We start from the raw sequence: 27,402 nt of genomic DNA, 5'->3' as shown, positions 1-27,402 counted from the left end.
AGAAAAAAAAAAACTACATCAAGACAGAAAGACTGGATATGCACAATAAAGAATGCCGAAGACGAAAGGGCTGAGCATTATTGATCGAGCAAAGGTGGGGTATGCGATGTTGGGTGGAAAATTAAATGATGAAGAGGTATGAATCCACAGTCAAGATGAGTTTTTAGGAGGCATCAAGAGATTAGGGGTGTGTGCGTGTGTGTGTAGGCGATCTGTTCGAATCACAATGGAGTGGGGAGGAGTGGTTCTGGGTATGTGTAGGAAAGTAGTAGGGATACAAGATGAAGATCGAATATGGTACCAAGAAACAGGTCTGTAATAGGATTAGAAGCAGCTTACGAGTTGAGCAAGAAATTATACAAAAGCATTGGGGCGATAGGAGGGAATAAAACATCAGACAATGTGGAGGAGCATCAAACCTCCGCAGCCTCTGGACAATAGGGCGGCAACCAGCCAACTTCTTCGTCCTCCTCCTTGCGCTCCCCATTTTCATAGAATAATTGAGAGTACGCAGGGAGGTTTGGACGACATGTGCATGCAGCAGTGGGGTGCAAGTTGATCGAATTGGACGGGAGAGAGAATAGCATGTCGACGGGGGACCAGCTAGGCGGCGTGTTAGCATTGGCCGTGGTGACCAGACTCGAACTTGAAGATGAAGAGCTGGAGGAGTAGAAACGGGGATTGGCTGGACTTGAGGCAGAGCAAGCAGCACATGGAACCGACGTTGATCCATCCTTATTAGACATAGCGAATGATTCGGGAACAGCGGTGAAGTGTAGCGGCAGGACGCATCTGACCTCTTCGTACCTTCTTCCCGGTGTGAGAGATCGGTCCAGGTGCTCGTCCTCCAAAGGATCCCAAGATATCTTGACGCATACAGAGATCTCGTGGGAGATACGAGAGTAAACAGAGTGGGAATCTGGAAGCACTAGCCCACGGCGCTGACGACGCTCGAGCCGCTGGGCATCACTCACTTCCTTCTCATCTTCCTGTTCTTCGGAACCATCCGCAGAACGGTACGATGAAGAACGGAGCACAGGGACTCTGACGTCCATCCTTGCCCAACGACGATCCAGATCTATACCTCCAACGGAAGGGCGGTAATAAATCCGTCCGTCAGGAACCAGCGGCCGACGTCGAGTCGCCTTCGTTGCCTCAATTCCTGTCCAGAGGAGGCCACACGCATCAAGACACTCCATATGGCTTGCGTTCAGAAGCGGAAGATGAGGAGGTTGTTCAAGCGTCGTCGGTAGAGGGAATGACTGAAGGAATTGCGAATCCTCTGTTGAGCGAGACTTCTCCATTTGGTCGACCTCAACCTCAAACTCATGAATGCGTATGTGCTGACCGCCAGCATAATCGGGGGCCATTCGAAGTTTGAGGCCGAGAGGGATGAAACCTTCGTCGATTCCGACATGCTCAGGAAGGGATATAGCCAAATCCATCGAACGAAGCAACGTGATTGGAATCCCACCAACGGATTCTGTAGGATTGAGAGATGAGGCGCCGACGGTTGGCGTCGCCAGATCGAGAGAGGCAGGGAACAGAGAAGGTGTGTCATGCAAGAGCTCCCATGCTCCGTCGGGAAGTGACCGTGGAGGAGAACGAACTCGAACGACAGTGATGGGAACGAGTTCGGCCTCAACAGTCTTTGGTTTGGGAGCCAGTTTGAACGGGGAGCAGAGGAAGGAAGGAAAACTCCACGCAGAAGTCCTTTTCGTTGTGCTGCAGGCCAGGGCACCTGAAGAGTTTGCAGCACCGTTCGATTTCGAAGCAAAAAGAGATGAAGGACTGGGGGTTTCCAGAACCGCGGTAGCATGAAGACTATAACCTGTCTCGGTGAACTCTGAGATGTCCACGGATGCAGGTAACCAGCCAGGAATAGCGAGGTCGAAAAGGATGATCCATTGCCAGGGTTGTTCGAGGGCATTTCCACTGACGCAGTTCAGCGTTATAGGTTCCCTGCCACCTTCCCCTATGAGGTTCTTGGAGACACGACAAAGCCGGGTACCGGCATAGCCAAGCTGAGGGGAGACCGACTCGCATTTCCCCTCGAACGTGATGTTCAGAGATGTCAAGCGCAAGGATGGCGGGCGTGCAGGATCAGCATTAATGGGGGTGGATGCGAACGGTGGTATGGATAGTAATAAATGACCAGAGAGCGAGTAAGAGGATCTAGGAAATCGATCCGTTGCGTTAGTAATCGGGTGCATGCGCTGAGTGGGTAAGGAAATAATGCTCACGATGTTTGGACGCTACCATGCATCTCTAGTCGACTGGAAAGAGGGACGATTTCTAATTTGATTGACATGATTCTTCAGCGAGCGTGTTTGGGGTTGGCAGCTAACGAGGGTGAGAGTGTAGTTGATGAGGAAGGGAAGAAAGAAGGACGAAACACGATGCTTTGAGGTAAGCTTCCTGTTGAACAAAAAGGTGCGAAGAACAACAACAACAACAACTGCACTTAGTAGTGGTGGTTGCGGGGATTATGCTGGTTGGAATATCATCTCGTTGTTCTTGTATGCGCGGAAACACGAACAATGAGCGACCAGTTCAAAGAACAACGACCCTGATGCAGGAAAATAAAGGCATCGTGGGAAAGTGGCTTTTTGGTATCACTTGCTTCCGGTGGGCCGCCTTTTTTCCCATTCCGTCAAAAAAGGCGGTAGAGATGTCTTCTATGTATAGCAAAGGGCCAGTAGGAAAGAGGCAATTGACGCGAATAACAAGAGGCTAACAAGGATCACCAATATGTTTGGGGATTGTACTATTATACAACAATTTGGTTTAAGCTGAGATTCCGGAAACAGCCATGATCATGCTCCCTCGTTGGGAGGTGAGGCGAGATCATCATTGGCATCATGCATGACCCAGCTCTCAGCAATCGAACCCGTCTGGCTCACATTCTCCCGAGTTTCTCCGCTACTCACACTCCCCGTATCAGTTTCGGACGCCGCCTTCGTGGGAACATACTCATCCATAATCTCTTCACGCGCTACCTCGACCGTCTTCTCGGCCACGGCAGCGGTCGCTTGCGGTGGAAGTTTGGTTATATCAGGTTCAAGAGGAGGTACCGATTCCAGCTGTCGTGCTTCCTGTAGTGAAAGTCGCAATTCCTCGAGCCGATATGGAAGTGTGAGCATAAAATCAAGGATGAAACCAGGAAGAAGAGACGCCATGGTATACGTAAGCGCTAAAAGTGGAGCAAAATCAACAGACTCAATCAAACCGGTGATTATAAATCACTTACCCCCAGCGCCGACCCGCCTCCTGTTCCCAAGCCACAGGCCGCGAATCCACTCCAATGACCACCCAGATCGCTTCTCGTTCACAATCCCCAATAAAGTGTCCGACATAATGCCCACATCAGTTGGCCTTCGCTTTACGCCAATCACAGACGTAGCATCACCAATCTCCCCAACATCAACAGTAATGAATCTCAACTTCCTTACATCGTTCAGAGTGGGATCAACGGCTGCTTCTCTTCGTAGGACTTCAAACCCTCGCACTGCGGCTTCGCTAGCCATGGCTAGCCCTGAAGAGCCAAGCACGCCAACACGCGCAATGGCAGGGACACACATGATGATACTTGCACCCTTTGAGATGCTCTGCGGAGAGGATGGGCTGCCCAGCGCTTTGCGGTGCTTAAAGTGAGGAAATGTGGCTTGAATTATGGAAAGTGGTGTCATGGCTCGCAGTGTGATTTGATGGTTTAGGGTTTCATGAAGGAGAATCGGTGATGCGAAATCGCTAAAGGGAAGATGATCTGATGGAGCTTGAGGGAGGCATCAGTTTCAGTGCCTAGACGCGAGAGTGCATTGCAGCTGGCTTACCCAAAGATAGGAGGGAAATTAAAGAGACAACTTGAGGAAGGTTTCCACCAGACGTAGTTGATGCATATGGGTCGCCATGTGCGGTAGTGGGGAAGCGGAGGGATAATGTTGAGCTCAGGGACCTCAAGAAATGAGGAATTGAGCCAGGCTGAGGCACGGTCATCAAAGAACGACTTGAGATAATCGGAGCGACACAAACCTCTTCAGCATCTAGCACTAGAGCGCGCGCATATCCTTTCCCAATCTTTTCAATTTCATCTGCTGCCTCTGTGGACAATGTAGAACCAATCACGATAAACCCATTATCCACAAAATATTTAACGATGGTCATTCCGTAATCAACCGCGTCAACGCCGAGTATAACTGCGAAATCACACACAAGTGAGACCCACGCTGTGGATAAGGGTCGCGACACTCACTAACTACATCACGCTGTGGCTCCGATGCTTTCTTGGATGAAGCCGGATTCCTCAAGTTGCGCCTTCGCTCTGCAAGTCTGTTCCTGTTATTGTGGAGATTATATGCACAGTATCCAGCCCCTCCCGCGGCTAATAATGATGCGAGAATCAAGATCCATTTATTCTCTGTCACCCAGTTACCAAATTTCTCCACCGTGGTCTGCATGAATCGATGTCAAACACGTATTGGACTCAGGAGAAGCGAAGTAACTGTACCTTTGGTGGAGGCGGTGATGGAGGAGCAGGAACTTGCACAATCCTTTCAAAGGCTGGCATTTGAGGAAACTCGGGAGGCCCGAACCGCATTAGATCTCTGTAGATCTGTTGGACGACTTGGGCGACATCGGATGGGTATGGAACATATCGCTCCAATTGAATGAGGAAATCTTCAACTTCTTCGAAAGTTGGGAAAGGTGGAAGCTGTGGCAGCATTTGCGCACCGCCCTCCTATATCGCAGGTATCTCCTCTTCTCAGGCCCAGTAGTTGCACGGGTTGGGCGTTGATATTGACGCGATTTCCCGAGTTGCACGAGAATGGTTGAGATAAGGGGTGGCTATGCGGGGCTTGGCATCCCCGTTCCGGCACTGCCCACTTGCCCCAATCATTTCGTTCGTTGGACCTCCTTTTTCATTTCACCTAATAACCACGATCTGTTCGTTCGTGGTACTGAACGGAGTTCTTTGCACTCGTTTGGACCTTTCTTCATGAACGCACTTTAGAGAGGATAATCTAGACTATGGATGACGATTTAACTAATAACCCCATTAGACCGGCAAATCGGCCACGGAACTTCTCCTCCTCTCTCGCTGAGGGGTCGGGAATCGTTGGGCGACCCTATCCATTGTCCATCCCCAGCAGCTCTTCTTTACTACATGCCCTTGACCTTCGCTTCCCATCCGAGGTCCACATGCCTTCTGCCTTGACAGCTTTGAGAATTCATGTGTTACAATATCTCTCTGACCTCGAGGCAAGGCTTGCGTTATTGGATTTCAAATCTACCAGCCCCCCTATGGCTGCAACCCTTTCTCCGGCCACCGGTGACGGAGACGCTCCATCAGATGGTGACGGTGTTGATGTGGAGGTGGATCTTGATTTGTCCGTGCAAGACGTTACGGATTTTGTCAAGAAAGGATTTGCGCTGCTTCGGGATATTAGGAGTGACGTGTGTTCGTACTTGCCCGACGATCTTGGCTTTGCCTCAGTCCCAAGCGGTCGTTCATTGCGTGAGCGCCTCCCTCTTCCGGAACTACATGTTCGTCACAAGTTATCTAAACTCGGCGACTTCGAAATGCCGGCCATGCCAGCACTCGTTCCTTCAATGGAGGAGATCAAGTCTCGGTTGAAGGATATGTCTCCTACTGGGATTGACCCGTTGTCCTATGTCCCAAGGCTTAAGGCTCACCTTCAGCGATTGCATATTCATTTCCAAGAATTTCCTCTTACTGGTCCATCGGCATATACTGTTCCCCTACCGGGTTTATCTCCACCTAAGGTTCTGTCTGACCTTCTGGCGGAACTTGTAGGAGATACGGAGGAAGCGATCCAGGAGGATATAAAGGTCGCACAGCGGGCGGAGGTGACTATGCATGAGCAAGTCAGGACGGCTCTCGAGAAGTCTGTGGATGGGTGCTGCCTCATACAATACAAAGATCTGCCGGACAAATGGAGGAATAATGAATACGTGGTTTCGGGTTACAGGTAGGTCTTGATGCTTTCGGCAATGTCCTGGGGCCAACAATACACGTTTGGCAGGTTCATACCTTCAAGCAAATGGCTAAGCCTTCTATTTTCCATCTTCCAATTTCATAACGAGACATGCAAGTCAACGCAACTTTTTACACCGGGTGAATGCTGACATCTTCTCCTCGACACAGTGAACATTCACTCTCATCTCCTGCCCTTGTTGACTTTATCTTCCTTGGCTGTACCCTACATTATACCAGCCCCATTTAGAGCTTTAGTGCCGAGTTGGGGTTCTTCGAACTTTCACTCTTTGTTCCCTACTCTTCTCCGTTCGGATCCAACTTTAGACTTTGCACCTGCTACTTTTTTCACGCTTTCTGCGGCTCTTTGTCTTATGTCCTCCGTAGTATGGCACCTGTGCGCTGGCTGTTCCGATGCTGCGGTCATGGAGAGTGCAGCTCGATTAGACTACATCGGGATAGGATGGTACGTTCACCTCGCCCGAACCCCGAGCCCTGATGACTGATTAGACATTGCTTTGCTAGGCTAATATCTGCCAGTGTACAGTCCGGAATACATTATGGATTTCATTGCAAGCCGAAACTGCTGAGATTCTACACTATATTGTGCTTCGTCACTGGTATCGCTGGGACTTTTGTACCACTTCAACAATGGTTCAATGAACGTCGATATAAGGTATGATCTTGCTGCTGCCGTTGGTGACGGAAAAGCCCAGTTTCCAACTATCACTTGCTGCAGATATACCGCGTTCTGTTTTACTTGGGTTTGTCCTTTGCGTCGCTGTTGCCGCTGACGCACTTGGCTCTCTCAAAGGGTCTAATCGCAACAATCCACGAAGTCTGTACGTATTGATCATTTTCCCTTCTTGAACGTTTCCATAATCGTGCTTTCGTCAACGTTAGTGCCATTGACACCCTCATGGGGTTCCTACTTTGTCGGGCTGTTTTTCTATGTCACGCACTTTCCGGAGCGTGCCTTTCCAGGATGGTTTGATTGGGGAAATTCGCATACGATATGGCATATGTTTATTGTGTTGGCGATTAGGCTTCATTATCTGGGATTGGGGCAATTGAGGGCTGGAGTAACCGCCTCTGGAGTGTCGTGTGTTGTAAAGTTATAATTCGAATGTAATGACTCATGCGAGACCGAGGAGGACTGATCACAAGACCGGAAGCAAATTGCCAGCTGGCCTGGAAACCCAGGGTCCTCCAACTTACATAACTCTCCGCAAAAAAAGTTTCAAAAACACGAAACGGGGCAGAGACAACCGAACACTTCTGGGCCATGTCTGCTGAAGACACTCAACCCTCTCTGGCACCTGTAGAGCAGGAACAGTGGCCTGCTACAGAGACTACACCAGAACTCACAGCGAAGAGCAGTGCAGGGGGACCTAAAAGTGACACAATGGAAGTCGAACGCGTAGGTGGCGCTCAAGGACAACCTGAGTCTGCTGGGGCCGTTGGATCGAACCCTTCGCCGGCGGTCCCTGGCGCAAAACATGGTACTATCTATCGTGAAAAGCAAATCAAGGTGCTTGTCTAGTTCTCTCTCTACTCCCGTGTCTCTCCCTTTCCATCAGTCATTGGGCACTAAAAAAAAAAGGCATCACGGGCATCTGTGACCATTGTTTTCATAACATCGAACACATGCACATGGCTCCTGGCTGACTGTGCTCGAGCTCGAGCTTATTGACATCTGTCTTTGTGCACTTGTTGACTCCTGATCAATGTGTCTCCTCACTCGCGTTTTCGTCCTGGCTGGCGTTTGATGTGGCTTCTTGTCTTACCGTCGTTTTGCATCTTTCTTTGCCTATGCTGCCCATGGCCGTGGCTCGCTATCTGTTAGGCAAACAAAGTTTATATCGGAGGGCTTCCTGAGACGACTCGTCAGGAAGATCTGCAAGCCTGCTTCGGCAAAATTGGACGTATCGTTAACATTGAACTCAAGTAGGTCCCTTGTAGCTCACGAGAATGGATGCCTCATTCACTTGCTCTACGTATCTGCTTCTGGTAGGACTGGTTATGGCTTTGTGGTATGTCTTGCAAGCTGTACGGGTCTGTCGATGACCTGACGGTCTTGTTTGCAGGAGTTTGATAACCGGCAAGCTGCTGTCGAAAGTGTCTCTGAGTATCATGAAGGGTATTTCATGGGGAACAAAATTCGCGTAGAGCTCTCCCATGGCGGTAGTCGAACCGCCAAGTTTTCTGGTGAACCTGGTGCCTGCTTCAAATGTGGCCAACATGGACATTGGGCTCGGTCAGTCCAGTGCTCTTTCTCTCATCTGATGTTCTTACTCATTCCACATCGCAGAGAGTGCCCCAATCATGTTTTGCCTTTGCGTCATAATAATGATTCATCAAAAGTTTCGGAGGATGCGGTCATGTCTGATAGGGTATCCCACTCTGGACCGAGAGGACCACCACGACACGAGATGCGTGAGCACGCGCATCGTGATGATCGCAATCGTTATGATTATCCTGCCCGTGATGTCCCCAGGGATCGTTATAGGGACCCTCGTCCACCTTCACCTCCTGGCTACCGAGATTATCCACCACCTCCTAGCCGTGGACCCCCTCGCGACTTCTATGACGACAGGAGGGATTATCGTGGACCCCCTCCCCCTCCTCGCTATGAGGGTCGACCTCCTTATCCCGAGTACGACTATCCGCCACCTCGCGATGCGTATGGACCCCGCCCTGGATACGCCCCTCCTCCGAGAGATATGTACGACCGGCGTGCGTCTGACCGTTTCCCGTATCCTCCCCCTCCCGGTGATCGTCCTAGGTCGCCCGGCCCTCCAAGGGGACGTGATGAGTTCCGGTGCGTGTTGGTGAAGTTTTGTTCCTAAAGCCCGTAATCATTTTGCACTAGCGATTACCCTCCTTACCCGCCCCGTGCTGGATACCGTGTTCGCAGTCCCAGGCCAACTGATTACCCTCCTCAAGGATATCGGTAAGTTTTTTCCACTAAAGTTTTTAACAAAGCTCATTCTTCGATATGAAGACGCCGCTCCGTTTCTCCTCGAGGTGCGTTTGAAGACAACGGCCATGACAGTTATGGCCTTGTAAGTGCCATTGCTGATCCCTTATCGAATGGCACGCCTCGTGGTGTGTCATATGTAGGCTATGCTGGACCCCCTGGCTACCCTCCCAATGGTGCCGGTGGTGGAAGATATCCAAGCCCTCCACCGCCTGGTGGTGCGCCTCCGCGTGGTTCAATTGGTGGTCCTGGCAGCCGTCCTGGAAGCATGCCTGGACGTGGGCGGGACGATCGTGACTACAACAGTCGTCGGGAAGCGGACGGTGCCTTGAACGGTGCGGGCTATAGGAGGCCCTGAGAAAGGAGGGGGCGGTGCAGGGTGTCATGTTCTTGGTTTGCACACAGTGAAAGCTTGCTTCGATGTCCATTCTCCAGGACTTACTCCTGAGTCTGTCGGAAAGTCTGTCATTTGTCACGTTTTCGTTTACGTTTTGCAGGGTAGTAAATCTCTCACCATTTTATCATTTCTGTTCGTATCCTTTCCTATCTCGTCCTATCTCGTCCCCCTTAACTATCTAACGCTATGTCGCGTGGTGTTGGCGTGCTTTGTTGTTTTTTCCTCCCCCGTGTATGCAGTTGCTTTTTCCCACGCACAACGCTCATTTCATTTCGTTTTCTATTTTCCATTTCCTTGAGAAAGAAAAGTTTCCTCCGTCCTTGTCGTCGACTGCTATAGTTTATCTACAACTTTCACCGCGATGTGGTTTACAGGACGGCTGATGTAAATTTGTGTATCTTTGCGGATAACTGAGGAGCTCGTGGACTTAGCAACCAACTCTTAGACAAATCACGTAAAAACACCCAAATTGAATTACATACCGCATTCAGCTTCCGTACAGCAGCTGCCCTTCACCTTGCACCTGGGTGCGCAGCTCGTTCCACCAGCGCCTGCCGTCCCTCCCTTCACCGTAATGTCTCGTCCGCCTCCGAGAGTGCCAGAGGCCGCGTACGGCAGTCAGCCTGTCGTCAACGACTCATACTCTCCTCAACCATCCCAACAACCTTATTATGACGACGAGACATTGGAGTACCGTAGGCAGCACCAACACTACGCCGACTCTGAGGCCCGCGGCCAGTACCCACACCCCGAGGGGCAATACGACCCATACGGTACGGTTTTTTTTCCCTCTGCGCTGTTCAAAGCGTGCCTTTCTTCGTCAACGTCACTAACGTAAATGAACGTACATCTTTTTATTAGTCGTCCGCTCACGGGAATACACTGACACCGAGTCGGAGAATGATTATTTACCTCCTAGAGGGACCTATACGCCCTCTGCGGAGTCTCTTCCTTCGCCACGATTCGGTCAGTCCGAAGCTTCGACGCCGACGTTCCTCGATCCACAGATAGTGGTTGTGGGCGAACCGTACCCCGCTTGGACTGCTGAGCGTCAAATCCCCATCTCCAAAGAAGAGGTAAGTTCGGTGATGAGTCTTATTCCATACACGTTGTGGCTCCGCGGCTCAACCTGTTGTTGCGGTCATGACTCGGTTGCTTTAGATTGGTGAGCTTCTTGCCGTTCCCTATTGTGTGCAGCGGTAACTCAGACCTCGTTTGCAATGCTATAGAGGACATTATTCTCGATTTGACGTTGAAATTTGGGTTTCAACGCGAGTCCATGCGCAATGTTGTAAGTGATATGGGCACTTCATTTAGGTTGACAATGCACTTACTGTCTTCACTGTTCGATCCCTCGCTTTGTCATCACAATAGTTCGATTTTTTGATGCAACTTTTGGACAGTCGGGCCTCACGCATGACGCCTACCCAGGCGCTCTTGACCTTACATGCTGATTACATTGGCGGGCCCCATGCAAACTACAGGAAATGGTATTTTGCGGCCCAACTTGATCTCGATGACGCTGTTGGTCAGTCCCAAAATCCTGGGTTGCAACGGCTCAGGTCTGTGAGAGGGGGTGGCGGTCAGCGGCCTAGAACTGGAGGCAGTCGAAGCCTCGAAAACGCGCTAAACAATTGGCGCCAGGTAATGCTCAACATGAGTGCCTATGACCGCGTTCGGCAGATCGCCCTCTGGCTGTTATGTTGGGGCGAAGCTGCAAATATCCGGTTCATGCCAGAGTGTTTGTGTTTCATTTTCAAGTGCGCGGACGATTATTACCGCTCGCCGGAGTGTCAAAATCGTATCGAACCCATGCCAGAGGGTCTCTATCTGAGGACGGTCATCAAACCATTGTATCAGTACCTGCGTGATCAGGGTTATGAAGTCCTGGAAGGAAAGTTCGTTCGACGAGAACGAGACCATGATCGCGTTGTGGGTTACGACGACGTCAATCAGCTTTTTTGGTATCCAGAAGGCATTTCTCGTATCACTCTAGTTGACAAAGTAAGCCCGGCATCCCACTGTTATTGGTGAAATCTGCCTAACCTCATCTCCATCTCAGACTCGCCTTATCGACGTAGCTCCTGCGCACCGTTTCATGAAGTTTGAGAAAATAAATTGGAACAACGTCTTCTTCAAAACGTACTACGAGCGTCGGTCCACCATACAACTTCTCGTCCACTTTAACCGCATCTGGGTGATCCACATCGCACTGTTCTGGTTCTATACGGCCTATAATTCGCCGAAAGTTTACCAACGAGGTGATGGTAGTGCACCTACGCCTGCCATTCGCTGGTCTGTCACTGCACTTGGCGGAGCCGTAGCCACCTTGATTATGATTTTCGTTACGATCGCCGAATTCTTCATCGTTCCCACTACCTGGAACAACAGTTCCCATCTTACTCGTCGCCTCCTTTTCCTTCTCATCACGCTCGGACTAACTGCAGGTCCATCGATATACATTCTTTTCTACAACAATGGAGTGAATGGTGGGTTACCATTGATTCTTGCCGTGGTGCAACTCGGGTTGGCTATCGTGGCTGCGTTACTTTTCGCTATTATCCCTTCTGGGCGAATGTTTGGGGACAGAGTAGCGAGCAAGTCTCGAAAGTATCTCGCCAGTCAGACGTTCACTGCCAGTTATCCCACCCTCGGTCGAAATGCTCGTTTGACGTCTGTTGCGCTCTGGGTCCTCATCTTTGGATGCAAGTTTGTGGAGTCATACTTCTTCCTTACCGGATCGTTCAAGTATCCGATTCAGGTTATGGTTGGAATGAGGGTTCAGGGGTGCACGACCAAGTATCTCGGTTCGGGACTTTGCAAGAATCAGGTCGCGTTCACACTCGCGATCATGTACGTGATGGACCTCATACTCTTTTTCCTGGATACTTTCTTGTGGTATGTCATTTGGAGTACGGTTTTCAGCATTGCGCGGTCATTCTCTCTGGGGTTGTCGATTTGGACGCCTTGGAATAAGATATACTCAAGGTTGCCAAAAAGAATCTACTCAAAGCTCTTGGCTACTGGTGATATGGAGGTCAAGTACAAGCCTAAGGTTAGATTGTCCGTCTTCATGCGCTGGACTCTAAATGCTCATTGAGCCTTCTCCCAGGTTCTTGTTTCTCAAGTTTGGAATGCCGTCATCATCTCTATGTACCGAGAGCATCTGCTGTCCATCGACCATGTGCAGAAGTTGCTCTATCATCAAGTACAGTCTGATGCCAGTGATCGCAGGGCACTACGCGCTCCGCCATTTTTCCTGGCTCAGGGTGATTCAAAGATGGCTGGCGAATTTTTCCCACCTGGACGAAGCGAGGCTGAACGACGAATATCCTTCTTTGCCCAATCGCTCACTACCGTTATGCCCCAACCTCTTCCTGTTGATGCCATGCCGACTTTCACCGTCCTGACCCCTCATTACGGCGAGAAGGTTATTTTGTCACTCCGTGAGATTATTCGCGAGCAAGACCAGAACACGCGGGTGACACTTCTGGAGTACTTGAAGCAACTACATCCCATCGAGTGGGATAATTTCGTTAAGGACACAAAGATCCTTTCGGAGGAAGCGGCGATGTATAACGGCAATGGCAACGGTGCTAATGGGAATCCTTTCAACCCTGATGAGAAGGCGAGCAAGGTGGACGATATTCCTTTCTACACTATTGGTTTCAAAAGTGCGGCACCCGAGTACACCCTTCGTACCCGAATTTGGGCTTCCCTCCGTGCTCAGACTCTTTATCGCACAGTGTCTGGCATGATGAATTACTCCAAGGCAATCAAGCTTCTTTACCGTGTCGAGAATCCGGAAGTCGTCCAGCTGTTTGGCGGAAATGCCGAAAAACTCGAACGCGAGTTGGAACGGATGGCCCGTAGGAAATTCAAGTTTGTCGTCTCCATGCAGCGCTATTCCAAGTTCAATCAGGAAGAACATGAGAACGCCGAGTTCCTTCTTCGTGCTTATCCCGACCTTCAGATTGCCTACCTGGATGAGGAGCCTTCAAAAGAGGGTGGCGAGCCCCGTCTTTTCTCAGCTTTGATTGACGGGCACTCTGAATTCATTCCCGAGACGGGTCGAAGGAAGCCGAAGTTCCGGATCGAGCTCCCTGGCAACCCAATTTTAGGAGACGGGAAGTCTGACAACCAGAATCAAGCGGTCATCTTCTACAGAGGCGAATATCTTCAGCTCATTGATGCCAATCAGGATAATTATCTCGAGGAATGCATCAAGATTCGAAACGTTCTCGGAGAATTCGAGGAGTTTGGTTCGTCGACGAAGAACCCATATTTGCAATGGACGGACAAGGAGATGACTCGTTCCCCTGTCGCTATTGTTGGTGCACGGGAGTACGTCTTCTCGGAGAACATCGGTATTCTTGGTGATTTGGCCGCTGGAAAAGAACAGACTTTCGGTACCTTGACCGCTCGCCACCTTGCTTGGATCGGTGGCAAACTCCACTATGGTCACCCGGATTTCTTGAATGGGACTTTCATGAACACGCGTGGGGGTGTGTCCAAGGCGCAAAAGGGTTTGCATCTTAACGAGGATATTTTCGCTGGTATGAACGCGTTTGGTCGCGGTGGCCGTATCAAACATTCGGAATATTACCAATGCGGTAAAGGTCGCGACCTTGGATTCGGTACTATCTTGAACTTCCAGACGAAGATTGGGACTGGTATGGGAGAACAGATGTTGAGTCGCGAGTACTACTACTTGGGCAGTCAGCTGCCTATCGACCGATTCTTGACGTTCTATTATGCGCACCCTGGTTTCCACATTAACAACATCCTCGTCATCTTGTCTGTTCAGTTGTTCATGGTTTGCTGTGAGTGATCATGATGTTTGCTTGTCAATTGTGGCTAACGTATTTGTTTCAGTGGTGTTCTTGGGAACACTCAACAAGTCTCTGTTGATTTGCACATTTGATACGAACAATCCAAGCAATCGCGGGACGGCTGGTTGTTACAATTTGGTCCCTGTCTTTGACTGGATTCGACGCTGTATCATCAGTATTTTCCTCGTGTTTGCTATTGCATTCTTGCCATTGTTCTTGCAAGGTTTGCCTCCTTTTCTCGCTGTCGTACCGAAATTCTGATCATCCACCGCTCAGAACTCACGGAACGTGGTACTGGTCGTGCTCTCATGCGTCTCGGCAAGCAATTTGGGTCACTTTCGCCGATGTTTGAAGTGTTCTCCACCCAAATTTATACCCATTCAATTTTATCGAACTTGACCTTTGGTGGGGCTCGATATATTGCCACCGGCCGAGGATTCGCTACCACCAGGATATCGTTCAGTATCCTTTACTCGCGTTTCGCAGGTCCAAGTATCTACTTGGGCATGAGGACTCTGATTCTGCTTCTATATGCCACCCTCGCAATATGGTTGCCCCACCTTATTTACTTCTGGGTGACTGTGCTCGCTTTGTGCATCGCCCCATTCCTCTTCAATCCTCATCAATTCTCCTTCGCCGATTACATCATTGATTACCGGGAGTTCCTTCGATGGATGTGTCGCGGCAACTCGAGATTCCACCCGAATTCTTGGATCGGATATTGTCGTCTGTCAAGAACAAATATCACTGGTTATAAAAGGAAGCGTCTGGGACACCCTTCGGAAAAGCTGTCCGCAGATGTGCCTAGGGCGACGTGGCGAACCGTCCTCATGTCTGAGATCATCTTCCCTATCTGCCTCGCGACCCTCTTCGTCATCGCGTATGTCTTCGTCAAGTCCTTCCCTGGTAAGAATGACAGCGTTCGGGCTTCACCTCTTATCCGCATTGCCGTTATTGCTCTTGGCCCCATCCTTTGGAATGCCGCTGTCTTGATCATCATGTTCATGGTTTCAGTTTTCATGGGTCCCATCCTCTCTGGTTGTTGTGTATCATTTGGTTCGGTGATGGCATTCATCGCCCACTCCCTAGCCCTTCTCGGGATGGTTGGATTTTTCGAGCTCTTGGTTTGTGTCCTTGCCCCCAGAAAAGCCGACTACTGACCGTCTTTCGCAGTGGTTCCTTGAGCTTTGGGATGTCTCTCATGCGGTACTGGGGCTCATCGCAACGATCTTCGTGCAGCGCGCCGTACATAAATTCCTAATCGCCGTCTGCTTGTCTCGTGAATACAAGCACGACGAGACCAACAGAGCATGGTGGACTGGTAAGTGGTACGGTCGTGGCCTATCCCATGCTTGGTCGCAGCCAGCCCGCGAGTTCATCGTGAAGGTCGTCGAGATGTCACTATGGAGTGGAGATTTCTTGCTTGGTCACTTCATTCTCCTCCTGATGACACCAATCATTTGCATACCATATATTGACAAGCTTCACGCAACCCGTAAGTGCCTATTTTTGGTTCTGGAGAACGCAATGCTGATTCTTTTACACGCCATCCACAGTTCTTTGTAGGCTTTTTTTTTCTTTTCTCTTGCAATCTTTTCACTGACCATCCTTTCAGTCTGGCTTGCTCCTTCGAAGCAAATCCGAGCGCCACTGTACCACGTGAAACAAAAGAGACAACGGAGGGCAATTGTACGTTCATACCACGTCATGATGGGGATAATATTGACAGAACGGGCGTAGGTTACCAAATACGGCATCATATATGCGCTGGTGATGGCAATCTTTGTTACGCTGATCGCGATCCGTGAGTTACTGGTTCGTTTAGCTGGTTGTCAGCCCATGATACTCAAACGCGATCTTCAACCCAGCCGCGGCCTTCCGAACAAGGCTGCACATTCACTGTTCCCTTTGTAAATCATTATAGGCTACCACTCCCTTCCTCTAGATTTCGCCCCTCATTGATGATAGCCTGACCAGTGCACTTTCAAGGATCCAGGTTCCCCAGTTACCAGTCATGCATTTTACGCACACAAGGACTTTCTTAACACGTACATTCTTTTGCTTATTTTCGGACTCGGTTTCTGTTAATTCTTTTCATTGTTTATCGTATCTTCATATCGTGCTCGGCGAATGAAAGATCTAGATTACTCGAGGTGCAAAAACAAACTAAAACAGCGTACATTCAACATTCAAATGGATATTAGATTCGTGATAGATCGTCCAATTCGATAGAAAAATGTCAGTATCCCGAGCGTCGTCTCAGATACGTGTAACAACTAGAGTGATAGAATACGTTAGATATCATCAAAATCAAGCTTTGAGGTGCCAGGAAGTCCTACGTCAAAAAGTAGGGAGCAATGGAGAGAAGCATTGCAACCCAGGCCGTCCAGATGAGCCACAGAGCCGTTCCATATGCAGTTGTTATTCCGATTTTGGTATTTGTGGCAACCTGCAGAAACAGTATCCATGAGCCGGCTTGACATCTTGAAAGCTATGGCGTACGATAATATTCCCCTCGGGCTTCATAGCCCCAATCAAGGCTGTCCATATTGCAGCACCGATGAGTGTTGTGAACGCACCGAATATACTCAATACCAGGGCGGCAGAGAAAGTGTAACTGTTTCTTATTAAACCGCTGTTTATGTAGCAAAGCGTTCATGAAATGCTATCGACCAGGCAAAAGTTTAGAAACGTACGTAAGGAATGCCAGGGCCGTTGAGAGGGACCCTATAAAGATGAAGGCGAATCCAGCTACAGAAGTCGATTTGTTTCGGTCGATCATTCCGAAAGGCGTTGGCTGTTGGATGAGGAGATCGAGGAGGGTGGTATAATTAGCAGGGGCGTCGGCGATTATCGCCCCTTTGGGATTGAATGGGTATCCAAACGAGCTGTTGCCTTCTGCAGTGCACACGCCAGCGCCGCTGGCGCGGTCAATGAACCCGCAGTAGCCTGAGGCATATTTAGCCGTTGTGCGGCATTTAGAATCATGGAAGGGAACAGACGAACCGTAGAAGCCCCATTGGTATACTCGTCGGACGCCACGATGTTGTCCTAGTGGGTCCTGAGGGGTGTTGCTGTAAAAACCCGGACTTTGGTCTCCAGTGGCAGCCACGAGCCCAGCACTAGAGAAATAGGATTCAAAATGATGAGGTGGTAATGAGGAAAAAGGTATTCACGCCAGGCTGGAGACATTGACAGTTATCTGGGGTGCGCGCGCAACATTGCATGCCATTAGAACAGTATCAAATTTGTTATTCGCATACGTACCAGTCCTATTCCTCGAGCAATGGCATTGTGATTTGTTGAACCAATCTATCGAGCAAGAAGCGATGAAAATGAGGCAAATGTGCACGCAATGTTCTAGTTGGGCTTACGTGGGCAAACATGAGCAGAAGTGTCGCAATGAACCTGGCCGTTCGCACGTTAGGATACTACGATCTCCCGATAATAGCTGAACTCACGAAAGTAAGCTGGCGGTACCAATGCAGACTTCTCCCCGCATAACGTTTTGAGGCTAAAGTGACCTGACCGCCTCGCGTCAGGCAATTTCTTAGGCCAGGACTACGGGAATGATGATCGCCTCGCGTTCGGTGTGCAGCGCGTTGCTTTGCACTGTTTGAACACGACAACAAGCCCAAAGTCAATATTTGCTTCCGTACGGCCACGAGGCCAACTCATGGTCGCACGCGAGCCTACGCCGGATTTCAAATATTGAAAAAGTAATGACAACCGTCACTCCCGGTCAGCAGTTGCGTAGCACGCTTGACGCTTGCCGCGTGTCAGCATAATAATGTTAAATATTACAGTAATAGTTCACGCAAGAAATAAACCTATAATAATACTAAACAGCCTCATCCAGAAGCGTCTCTTGCTGTTCCTCTAACTGTGGTGGATCGATATTTAACCCTACTATCTGCATGGCTCCCATTAAAGCAGCTCCAGATTCGTCAATGGATCGCAAGAAATGAAGTAATTCCCGACACAAGTTCAAATCTTCCGCAGCCAAAGCCTTTTGCAGCAGCCTGGCTGTATCTTGGTTGACATCTTGGGTGTGCTCCAAATTATGAAGAACAAAAAGATATGATCCAGCAGTCTTAAGAGCTCCCATAGATAGGCATGACTGAACCAAAAAATATTCAGCGGCCGAAAGTCGTGGCCTTAGGTACCACTTCGACATACCTCGAAGAGCTCTCTGGGGCTGCCCGCTATTTCGAAAAGTTTCTTCCACTTCGACATCTCCGTTTTGCGCGCACAGTTGGCAATCACGTCAAGCGCGGAGTCGAAATGGTCGACAAATTCAATCGCCGAGTTCAGAGTCTCATCGGCCTCTGTGTCTTGGGCTTGGGAATCAGCCTCTAGAACGGTGTGAAGGAAGACCTCCAAGACATGCGCAAAATATACCAAATCCTGGTAATTTGCTGACAGCATAACAGCATCCTTCAATTGACCACGGTTTATGTGATATTTTAGAACGTGATGTAGGAAGAGGTGGGTCTGACGGGTGAATCGGTTAGCGAAGAATCCCTCGTATAAATATGACACACTTACACTAGTAATCGTACGGAACATTGCGAACGGGAGCGATGGACGCGTCGCGGTTTCATGCTCAATACCGATGACGACACCTTTGTCCATCAGTACAGCTATTGGAGGGTAAGAGCTGGCCTGCACTACTCAACAAACTGCGACGCTTACATAGAGGATAGAATGACAGAGGAATCGAGACGCTCTCCTTGATGCTTTCATAAGCGTCTAATTCAGTGTTCACGTATGCTGCCTCGATGGTTAATGCATCAAGCCAGATCCGGACCCTAGACCCGTCATACCCCCACAATGAATTTTCTAGCGCGCCGATACCCGTTAGATGGATCCAGAAGAACTCGATCTGTCGAGCGAGAATCTGCATATCGTACTTCACTTCATGCGCTCCAACCTAATAGGATGCCAATTTACCATGCGTAATCCGTGACGTGAATGAAGCGCACCTTACGTGGCCTTAACAAGATCAGGCGGCCACTGACCAATAAAATGATGGTAGCCACCGTCAGATCGTTGTTTGGATCACCAAGTTCTGCGGAAAGGGTAAGATGCTATGAATCATGGCCTGTGGATGAACGTACGTTTCTGGGCAAATGGTAACATCCAACTCAGCCCCTTCACCAATTTCGGATTGGAGACAACGCCTTCAAAACTCATGCTACCGCATAAATGCAGTTTGACCGATTCCATGGTTGTCGTGATGAGAAAATGGAATAATGTGTTATCGAGAGTGTAAACCAGGAGTGATGTCTCGATCAGCGATAGAAGGATTACAGGCGAAGGGAGGATTTCACGGTGTAGTATATTACCTGTGGAAAGGTCAAGATCTCGCGAATACAGACGAATCTATAGTGTTCCCTAAGTATATGCGAATCCATCGTCCAACCCAGACATACCTGGTATGAACCCGAGAAATCAACTGCGGCTATCAAGACATGATTGAACCATGCCATCCCGCCCCGAACAAAAAAAGCCTGTTCCTGTGCTTCATCGGCAAAAGATTTCCAACGTCCAGATGCGGCGCTCCAGTGAATGAGTCCTCTTTTGCCAGCAATAGCGAGCAATCGTCCATCGTTACTTATCGATGCATATCGCATCGGCCAATAGCTACGAATGTAAGTGAGTGGCATCTAAATGGACAATATCAATATTTATCAAAATCGATGAGGTAGCACCACCAGATACTTTAAGGTGTTGCCAAACATCCGCCTCCGGATTGATAACGCTCATATCAGGTTGGTCTGCGCCTCGATAAATCATGACAGCATCATCTTGTTGGAGAATAGCATATCTAGTGTTATCCTGCAAAGAGGGATGTATATTCCAAGGGCCTGAAGATGGCAGAAAAACCCTTTACGCACGGGAGACTGTTGATTAGTGATCGTGCTCTTCGCGAACGGGATGACGAATAATCGGGAAAGTTTTGGGGCTCTTGTTGCCAATGTGCAAAGCTCAGTATTCCCAGGGGCCCAGAACTGCAATGCAATCAATGATGAACACTAGATGCCAAAAGAATGCACCGACCAATGATCTGATACCGAATAGGAACCCGTCCTCGAACCTAATAAGATCATAAGCAGTAATACATAGTGCCTGTGAATGGCAACGAACGTGGTGTCATTGATAACTCCTTCCGAATCCGTGCTGGATGATATGCAACGGCCGGATACACTGAAAACTCCCCATGCATTTTCCCAGCCTACGGCGAAAGCGTAGCCATCTGAAGTCCATTGGATGGTTTGCACCGCTCCAACACCTGTTGCATATTCAGAACTATGCGTGGGTCCCAGAACCCTTGGTGGCTCGATGACATCGGCAGGAAGGACAGGAGAATCACTTGTCGGGATTGTTGGCAAGAAGATTGCTCCGCTACCGCAGTCAGTCAAAACATTATATTGACCTATATCACAACTGCCCACCTCTGTGTTCCAACGGCCACCGTAGAAAAAACGTGATTAAAGGCTAAGGTTGTGGCTCTATTCGAAATGTCTTTGTTTCCCGGGGATAGGGGCTGTCCGGTCGGTTCTGGGGCCTGAGGACTAGCTTTATCGGTGGCCTGGCCATAAATACAGATTCCATGCCAATCGAGAGTCACATCCAGCGATTCGTGTGCCAGCGCAGAGTCATGTAACACCTGCTCCAATGAACTATTTGACACCTGAGGAATTTACCAATTAGCATCGCATTCCACGAATTACTCAGAGTAACCATGGACAGACACGATTTTCCCCTTCCTTTGAGGCGCGATGTGCCGAGGGTTCTGCTTCGCCCTCGGAGAGATACACAATATATGCACAGCCATCAGACGTAATCCACCCCTCCAGGTTGCTACCTTTGTCGTGATAAATGATATCCACCATCACTGGAAGGGAAATGAGCGCCACAGCATCTGGGGACAGAACTCGGGGAAGTACCATTCGACTGCAGGAGCCAAGGCATGTCCTCCTGATGAGTCATCCACGTATCGTGACCCAGCCATTTTTGATGCCCAATATCTTCTCCATCTGAGCCCGAATCGGAGTCATTAGTGATCGGCCAAGGTATGCGTTGCACGGCTGGCGGAATCGAAGTCGAGAATAGAATGTGCGTCTGACGAGGTGAAACGCTGAAGAAGCTTTCGCTTACCCCCCATCTTTGAAGGTAAGCTAAACATACCATCGAAGTTCGCCTCGAACCTGAATCACGCCCTCCAGGGACAGGTGGTGAACATGCAGATGAGCCTCCTCTCCTGGACCAGGCTGAAAACGCTTTAGCGCTGCAGTAGCAAGACTTGACGAGCTGTACGCGAGCACATCAGGGTCCTTCTTCACTTTAATCAGGACCAAGTAAGAGGATGTCGTCTACTAAACGGCCGTCAGTTGTGAAGCGTGGATGTTGGGGATGGACGCACTTGAACCACAATTCGGGTGCTATCCGGAGACCAATTTGCACTGCAATTCGTCCCATGAAGAGCAATAGAAGTCTCGGATCGAGTAAGGGAACAAAGATGCACAAGTGGCTGACAGGAATATTATGAAACATAAGCTAGACTGCCAGCCATTCACTCACTCGCACGCTCCATACGCATACGGCAGTCGAGGTGAGCAGCAGGAATTGCGATTTTGACGAGTTACACTGTATGAGAATGGATATTTCTTGGGGATGTGATTCATACGAGAGTGATTTGGCCACTCCGGCGGGGAAATACATTACATGCGTGGAAAGGAACTGGACACGTGCCCAAAGTTGAACAATGTCGGAAAACTCCCTAAAACGTTTACATAATTGAGTTACGTCATCACGTCCCTGGGTTGTGCGACAATGACAAAATTAAACCACCGCCCTAGTCACAATGCCCAGAAACCGTGACCACGTCTGAGCTCTCAGCAGCAGCACGCGCACCATGAGGACTTCGGGGAGTTGATAATATGTAAGATCATAAGACAATAAATTCGGACAACTCCACTACAGTACAGCTAAGGTCATAACTGAAAAGCTAGACCTCGTTGACCGATGACAATTTTTTTTGCAAAACACACTGCAACAATTGACCTGACGCACTTGCCATCGCTCGTGGCCTCGGCTCTATCGACCAGGTATTAGAATTGTTAGCGATTTACGCTAGCGTGTTACGCTCAGTCAATCGTTGTTGGACTTATAAATGGAAACTAATTATTACCTGGCGTGTTACACTAGGATACATGAGAGTGCGTAAGTTATTAAAACAGATGCAGAAAAAGCGGAGTCTCATCTCAGTCAATCATTGTTGAACTGAGGGAGACGAAAGAGAAAAATTGTTCGTTGCTTTTATAGACAGTCGCCTCAATGGCGCACTGACTTTGGTAGCAGGAATACCAAGAAAGGAAATATAGCGCCGCAAGCTCAACATCACATTGTGAGTTGGCCACAGCGCACTATACCCAAGAAATCAACACTAGGGAGGCCAACTCCCGTCTAATCTCAAGTTATCCGTCCGGGAGGCATATCAATATGTGACCAAAATGCGCATTTCACTCGATCGTACCGTGGATCGGCTTCACTCCCCTGCCTATCCCCGGACAATATTGACTTGTGAACAAAAGTAAAGAATAGTGGATGATGCGTATTAGAACCTTTCCCGCACTTGTTTTCTCGCGACTCCTCCCTTCCTCAGTTCTCTGCCTTGCTAAGCGTGAGACTGAGGCTAGTAGGATACTCCTTCCGAGCTACAGAACAATGAACGTATAGTTTGAACTACCTAGATCACATGCGTTCACTCTTGCCATCAGACATAGCGACTGAAGAACACAGGGGATGTCCTCCCTAGGGCACCGCCAATGGGCAAAGTGATAATATCGAGCTAGAACCTGGGACTAGGCGCTGCGCAGCATAAATGAGACCATCAGGATCTTAAGGCCTCCAATATATCCACTGACCAACAGGCAGCACAGGGGTCTGAAAGACGCGGTGCAGACGGTTCTCCGGACTAAGTCCTTGCATGGTGGTCATTTAAAAAGGCACGAGAAAGCAGCAAATCCCATTCGACTATTCTGCACTCTCAATTTCTTTGGGTTCTGGTGTGCACCTCCAAATAATGATAGGACCACATGTTCGATGACGGTAACGTCAGCATACCGGCGTCACGTTCTGACCACGGTAGGGCTTCGCCGTTGTACGGTCTCGTCCAAGACTCCAAAATGGTTTTAGCCCGGGCCATCGGGGACTTCATAGCAATAGCAACGGCCAGTTTTCAAGCCCCATTTTCATGGTACCTCCTTTCCCTCTTGGGAGCAGACAGCTTCGGATTGGAAAATGGGCGATTGTCCAGTGACAGCGCCACAGTCATGAGGGCGGCAGCGGTGGTAAGATCCCATTGGCAACCCCAGATGGGGGAAAGGAGTAGACTGTATCTGTCATCCGTCATCGTTCAGAACACGGCAGAAAGGTCCTAGGATCGGACAGAGGGCGAGTAGAAATGTCGCCGCAATACGCCGCGGTTCGTCGCCGAACCGGCCAAAGAGGTTTCAACCGCGAGTACATCAGTTTGTACAGGGGAATCATTGCACAAGATGATCAAAAAGGAGAAGCGGGTCGTAAAGTGCGAATAACCCCCAGGCTGTTGAGTCTTTCTCTGGTTCAACATCGACTTTGGGAAGGATACGCGTATGTGTGAGCAGTTCAAAATTCAAAACGACCACGAAATTACGTCCATCAACAAACTCTTCTGCAGATGCTAGCAGTCGTCAACATGCATGGACGATTCCCATTCGTAAAAAAGAATCATTGAAAGCTGATATCATCAGTGGACACGCTCTTCTGGCCTGCTAAGTAGGTGGAATGCCGTGTAATACACATAGGTCATTGATAAAATAGAGTAACTGTTTTAGTTTGTAATGCGCAGAGAACCACATCATGATTCAAGCAGAGGATAAGCGCAAGCCAGGGGTAAACGGTAACAGGAGACGCGGTGAATTCTCCGTCCCCCTCCCAATCCCCATGACTCAGCAGAGACTTCTCTGCTGCACAGCATGGTTTACAAAGGCGCTATATAAGGACGCGAGAGTCGCACTTCCAAAATGCCCTCGACCCGAGGCGATGCCTCAAATTTGATTTGGCGAGGTGGGAATTGCCGAGTTCAAGGTTCAATTGACTCGGGCCTTTTCAAGTCTTTTGACGCTGGGACTCGATTCCCGTCTCTAGTCCACCTAAGAGTGCCCAGAAATTAGTACTTTGGATATTCATCATGGACTCTTCAAGTCGCGATATAGATTTGATGGCAACTGCTTCCGGCACACAAACTAGGTCGCTCAGTGCAGGAGAGGGCCACAACCAAGACTCCTCGAAGGACCTCCTCCCTGGATGGAAACAGATTCGGGGGAGGGTCTCTATGGGCTCCTCTTCTTCCCTTCGCTTTCAAAAAGCGCCATATGACGCAGACTCTAGACGCAAGTCTTTGAAGCGCAAGATGAGAGGGGAAGCATCGGAGGAAATTAAAGACCCTACACTGCTCTCGATTGCTAGGAATGCTCGTCCACCTGAGGAAGCGGCTTCCGCGAAGGGGAAGGCGTATCGACGCATACCTAACGCGAAACTGCGGGCACATCTCAACTCGTTACATGAGAAGGCGACTCAGAGCCGGCAATTGCGCCAGGACTTCAATGATTTGCTCATGGTTGGTGCCGAAGCTGGTGGAATTGAGGTCGAGGGCGAAATGGAGAGGACTGCGGATATCATCCAGGATGATATTCTGCAGAGCGTTGGGATTGAGGCTGCGACGCAGCGGAAGGAGTGGGCATTGGATGGCGGACCGTATGTGCTCAGGTACACAAGAAATGGACAGTGAGTCGTACTATGCAGGTTCAATGAGCGGGAAGGCTCATTTCCACGGGTATGATGCAGGCACATGGCAATTGGGGGAGATATGGACATCTCGCTTCGTTTAATTGGAGAGTGGGTCAATTACACTCGGAATCGCAACTAAATGACAACATACGCGACGTATCGTGCGTAGCTCCTTACTACTAATACCTATGACCCATGTTTATGTCGCTCCGCGAATGCAGGTACCTTCACACACACGAATACCTGGCTGTCGCCCAATCTCGCTTGACCTACATCTACGACCACACAGGAACAGAGATCCACCGTATGAAAGAGCTCGCGGATGTCCACCGTCTCGAATATTTACCATACCATTGGCTCTTGGTCTCAGTGAGTAATAAGGGAATCGTCAGATGGACCGATACCACCACGGGGGCGTGTGTTGCCTCACACAGGACAAAGTTGGGCGCATGCAAGGTCATGGCACAAAATGCGCACAATGCAGTGGTTTACCTTGGACATCAAAATGGTAGGTCTTCGGTCCATTTCAACATATGAGAGCACAGTGACATGGCAGAAAATGACACGTTCTGGTACCCTCTTCAGGAACGGTGACTCTTCGCACGCCTAATCTCCATGCACCAGCCGTCACTCTCCTTGCTCACCACGGGCCAGTGTCCGCTTTATCAGTTAATCCATCGCAGGGGAGTGAAGGTAGATACTTGGCGACTGCAGGTCATGAAGGGAAAGTGAAGATCTGGGATTGTCGCAACTGGAAAGGGTGTGTGCGAGAGTGGTGGATGAGGGGTGGGGTGCCGGGGGCAGGCATTGAACTTGAGTGGTCTCAAAAAGGATTTTTAGGCGTGGGTGTCGGGCGAGGAGTGAAGGTAAGCCTGTGGCATCAGGGGCTCTTCGTCAACGGGCGAGGAAAGTCCAGCAGCCGGTTGGTTGCTCACTCATGAACGTTGGTCGGTCTCGGCAGATATACCGCGATCCGACAAAAGAAAGTCTAGGCACCCCTGAGTTGTACCTACGGCACCAGGTGCATCACCATCCACTTACTTCAATTCGGTTCTGCCCCTACACAGATGTCCTGTCAATTGGTGAGTCGTTCGATAAAGGGTTAGAGCTGCGGGATTGCATAGAATCAGCGTGACTAACTCCTGGCTGTCAACGGCACACTAATTTCGTTCCCTTCCCTGGTAAAAAGGTCATGCGAAGGGGCTAAGCTGCATAATTGTTCCGGGGGCAGGTGAACCGCAGTTTGACTCTCGCGAAGCCGATCCCTTCGAAAACAAGAAGGCCAGGAGAGAGAGAGAAGTACACATGCTATTGGATAAGGTGCGTGTCCACGTCCTTCATGCCTCCTTTTCACATATCATCGGATCTCTTTCGCATACCTGTCCGCTACTGAATCATTTCTTCCCTCCTAACTCACCCCTATCGTCCAACCAAACTTATTCATTTCATTATTACCCTCGATCATGGGCCTTTGTCCCTTGCGCAATCTCATCACTATGACCACAATTTACGATCGAACAGATTCCAGCGGACCTTATCACAGTTTCGGATGAATATGTCGGGACAGTTGTTCCGCACAAGTCCAACTTCGACCCGTCCGAGTACGAGGGCCGTGTGGTGCCCACGTTCACGAACTTGGGTCGTCGTGACCGGCTCAAAGCTACCAACCAGGCGGACGAGCCAGAAGACGAAGCGGGTGATACTGACGACGATGATGACAATGATGACAACGTTGACGGCAAAGAAAGCGACTCAGAGGATGAGCCAGACTTTGATCCTGAGAGTGGATATCAGGAGGATGGTGCACAGGCTCCGATGCGCCGAAAGAGGGGCTTGATTAAGTGAGTTCCTTGCTCTTTGATTCTCAAGGTTCAGTTTCTCGACCCTTGGGTGTCTATCGTCAGGGGAAAGATTGGAGTTAGATCACCACGGCGTTGCTGATCCCTTTTCTAGGCACAAACGGAAGAAGACCAGGAAAGATGAAACTCGAACGGTGCGTGTGTGGCCCGATTGCTCCGACCTTCCAAGTTTCGACGTGGAGATCTGGGGTGAAAGGAGACATAGAAGTCGAGTTTTTAAACTGATGAATCTTATTTTTCTGTTTTCGGTTTTGGTCATGTAGGCTCTGCTGCGTGAAAGGCTTAGAGCGCAGCAAGTATCCCGGCCAGCAGAGCCTCAGAAGGAAACTGGGCCAAAAGGCTTGCCCGGGATGGAGGCTCCGCGCACGGGGGCTCTTGCACGATTCGCGCGATGATGCAAAAGTGGTCCGCGCTTAGGTCGGTAGATAAATCATATTCCGTCACAGCTTACCGACGTACTTCTCGCTAGCCAAAAGCACGGTTCGGTTGATGGATGTGGA

At 49.6% G+C, this 27,402-nt stretch overlaps 8 protein-coding genes across 8 annotated transcripts; 4 read left to right on the top strand and 4 right to left on the bottom strand.

Annotated features, from left to right (window-relative positions):
• Window positions 1–413: 413 nt before the first annotated feature.
• Window positions 414–2,311, bottom strand: EI90DRAFT_3010898 (uncharacterized protein; the record flags this gene model as incomplete). The annotated part of the gene is made up of 2 exons (XM_039056418.1): window positions 414–2,175; window positions 2,244–2,311. The coding sequence occupies 2 exons, from the start codon at window positions 2,309–2,311 to the stop codon at window positions 414–416; spliced, it is 1,830 nt and encodes a 609-aa protein (XP_038923972.1).
• Window positions 2,312–2,816: 505 nt separating this feature from the next.
• EI90DRAFT_3114753 (uncharacterized protein) lies at window positions 2,817–4,723 on the bottom strand (the record flags this gene model as incomplete). Its single annotated transcript, XM_039062705.1, has 6 exons — window positions 2,817–3,193; window positions 3,251–3,775; window positions 3,834–3,981; window positions 4,033–4,196; window positions 4,253–4,451; window positions 4,508–4,723. 6 exons carry the CDS (start codon window positions 4,721–4,723, stop codon window positions 2,817–2,819), a joined length of 1,629 nt encoding a protein of 542 aa, XP_038923971.1.
• Window positions 4,724–5,199: 476 nt separating this feature from the next.
• EI90DRAFT_3143280 (hemolysin-III related-domain-containing protein) lies at window positions 5,200–7,116 on the top strand (the record flags this gene model as incomplete). Its single annotated transcript, XM_039065001.1, has 6 exons — window positions 5,200–5,990; window positions 6,045–6,136; window positions 6,167–6,461; window positions 6,521–6,671; window positions 6,735–6,837; window positions 6,899–7,116. 6 exons carry the CDS (start codon window positions 5,200–5,202, stop codon window positions 7,114–7,116), a joined length of 1,650 nt encoding a protein of 549 aa, XP_038923970.1.
• Window positions 7,117–7,280: 164 nt separating this feature from the next.
• On the top strand, window positions 7,281–9,333 carry EI90DRAFT_3114751 (uncharacterized protein; the record flags this gene model as incomplete). The annotated part of the gene is made up of 7 exons (XM_039062704.1): window positions 7,281–7,526; window positions 7,842–7,942; window positions 8,010–8,028; window positions 8,083–8,252; window positions 8,307–8,816; window positions 8,868–8,948; window positions 9,000–9,333. The coding sequence occupies 7 exons, from the start codon at window positions 7,281–7,283 to the stop codon at window positions 9,331–9,333; spliced, it is 1,461 nt and encodes a 486-aa protein (XP_038923969.1).
• A 613-nt stretch (window positions 9,334–9,946) lies between these two features.
• EI90DRAFT_2902466 (1,3-beta-glucan synthase) lies at window positions 9,947–16,128 on the top strand (the record flags this gene model as incomplete). The annotated part of the gene is made up of 12 exons (XM_039054093.1): window positions 9,947–10,145; window positions 10,234–10,452; window positions 10,602–10,663; window positions 10,747–11,376; window positions 11,435–12,427; window positions 12,485–14,195; window positions 14,248–14,427; window positions 14,481–15,328; window positions 15,378–15,699; window positions 15,820–15,893; window positions 15,945–16,008; window positions 16,073–16,128. 12 exons carry the CDS (start codon window positions 9,947–9,949, stop codon window positions 16,126–16,128), a joined length of 5,358 nt encoding a protein of 1,785 aa, XP_038923968.1.
• An 84-nt stretch (window positions 16,129–16,212) lies between these two features.
• EI90DRAFT_3028220 (actin cortical patch SUR7/pH-response regulator pali) lies at window positions 16,213–17,860 on the bottom strand. Its single transcript, XM_039058046.1, has 9 exons — window positions 17,666–17,860; window positions 17,579–17,612; window positions 17,472–17,516; window positions 17,381–17,406; window positions 17,211–17,326; window positions 16,901–17,153; window positions 16,707–16,839; window positions 16,544–16,653; window positions 16,213–16,480 (listed from the first exon to the last, which is right to left on the bottom strand). The coding sequence occupies exons 1-9, from the start codon at window positions 17,704–17,706 to the stop codon at window positions 16,444–16,446; spliced, it is 795 nt and encodes a 264-aa protein (XP_038923967.1). The 5' UTR covers window positions 17,707–17,860; the 3' UTR covers window positions 16,213–16,443.
• A 64-nt stretch (window positions 17,861–17,924) lies between these two features.
• Window positions 17,925–21,932, bottom strand: EI90DRAFT_2987386 (RIC1-domain-containing protein; the record flags this gene model as incomplete). Its single annotated transcript, XM_039056011.1, has 17 exons — window positions 17,925–18,324; window positions 18,384–18,698; window positions 18,753–18,847; window positions 18,900–19,137; window positions 19,190–19,275; window positions 19,325–19,589; window positions 19,640–19,873; window positions 19,929–20,045; window positions 20,105–20,218; window positions 20,268–20,304; window positions 20,355–20,612; window positions 20,663–20,901; window positions 20,963–21,105; window positions 21,158–21,348; window positions 21,399–21,583; window positions 21,634–21,741; window positions 21,792–21,932. The coding sequence occupies 17 exons, from the start codon at window positions 21,930–21,932 to the stop codon at window positions 18,046–18,048; spliced, it is 3,045 nt and encodes a 1,014-aa protein (XP_038923966.1). The 3' UTR covers window positions 17,925–18,045.
• A 2,512-nt stretch (window positions 21,933–24,444) lies between these two features.
• On the top strand, window positions 24,445–27,297 carry EI90DRAFT_3010892 (WD40-repeat-containing domain protein; the record flags this gene model as incomplete). The annotated part of the gene is made up of 11 exons (XM_039056417.1): window positions 24,445–25,010; window positions 25,101–25,151; window positions 25,265–25,551; window positions 25,629–25,736; window positions 25,758–25,909; window positions 26,005–26,125; window positions 26,275–26,363; window positions 26,565–26,668; window positions 26,792–26,884; window positions 26,997–27,036; window positions 27,166–27,297. 11 exons carry the CDS (start codon window positions 24,445–24,447, stop codon window positions 27,295–27,297), a joined length of 1,743 nt encoding a protein of 580 aa, XP_038923965.1.
• Window positions 27,298–27,402: the final 105 nt, after the last annotated feature.

Source organism: Cantharellus anzutake, assembly GCF_015039405.1.
Source record: "Cantharellus anzutake strain C23 chromosome Unknown EI90scaffold_1, whole genome shotgun sequence".
Taxonomy (NCBI): domain Eukaryota; kingdom Fungi; phylum Basidiomycota; class Agaricomycetes; order Cantharellales; family Hydnaceae; genus Cantharellus; species Cantharellus anzutake.
This window is presented reverse-complemented; position numbering and strand designations above follow the sequence as displayed.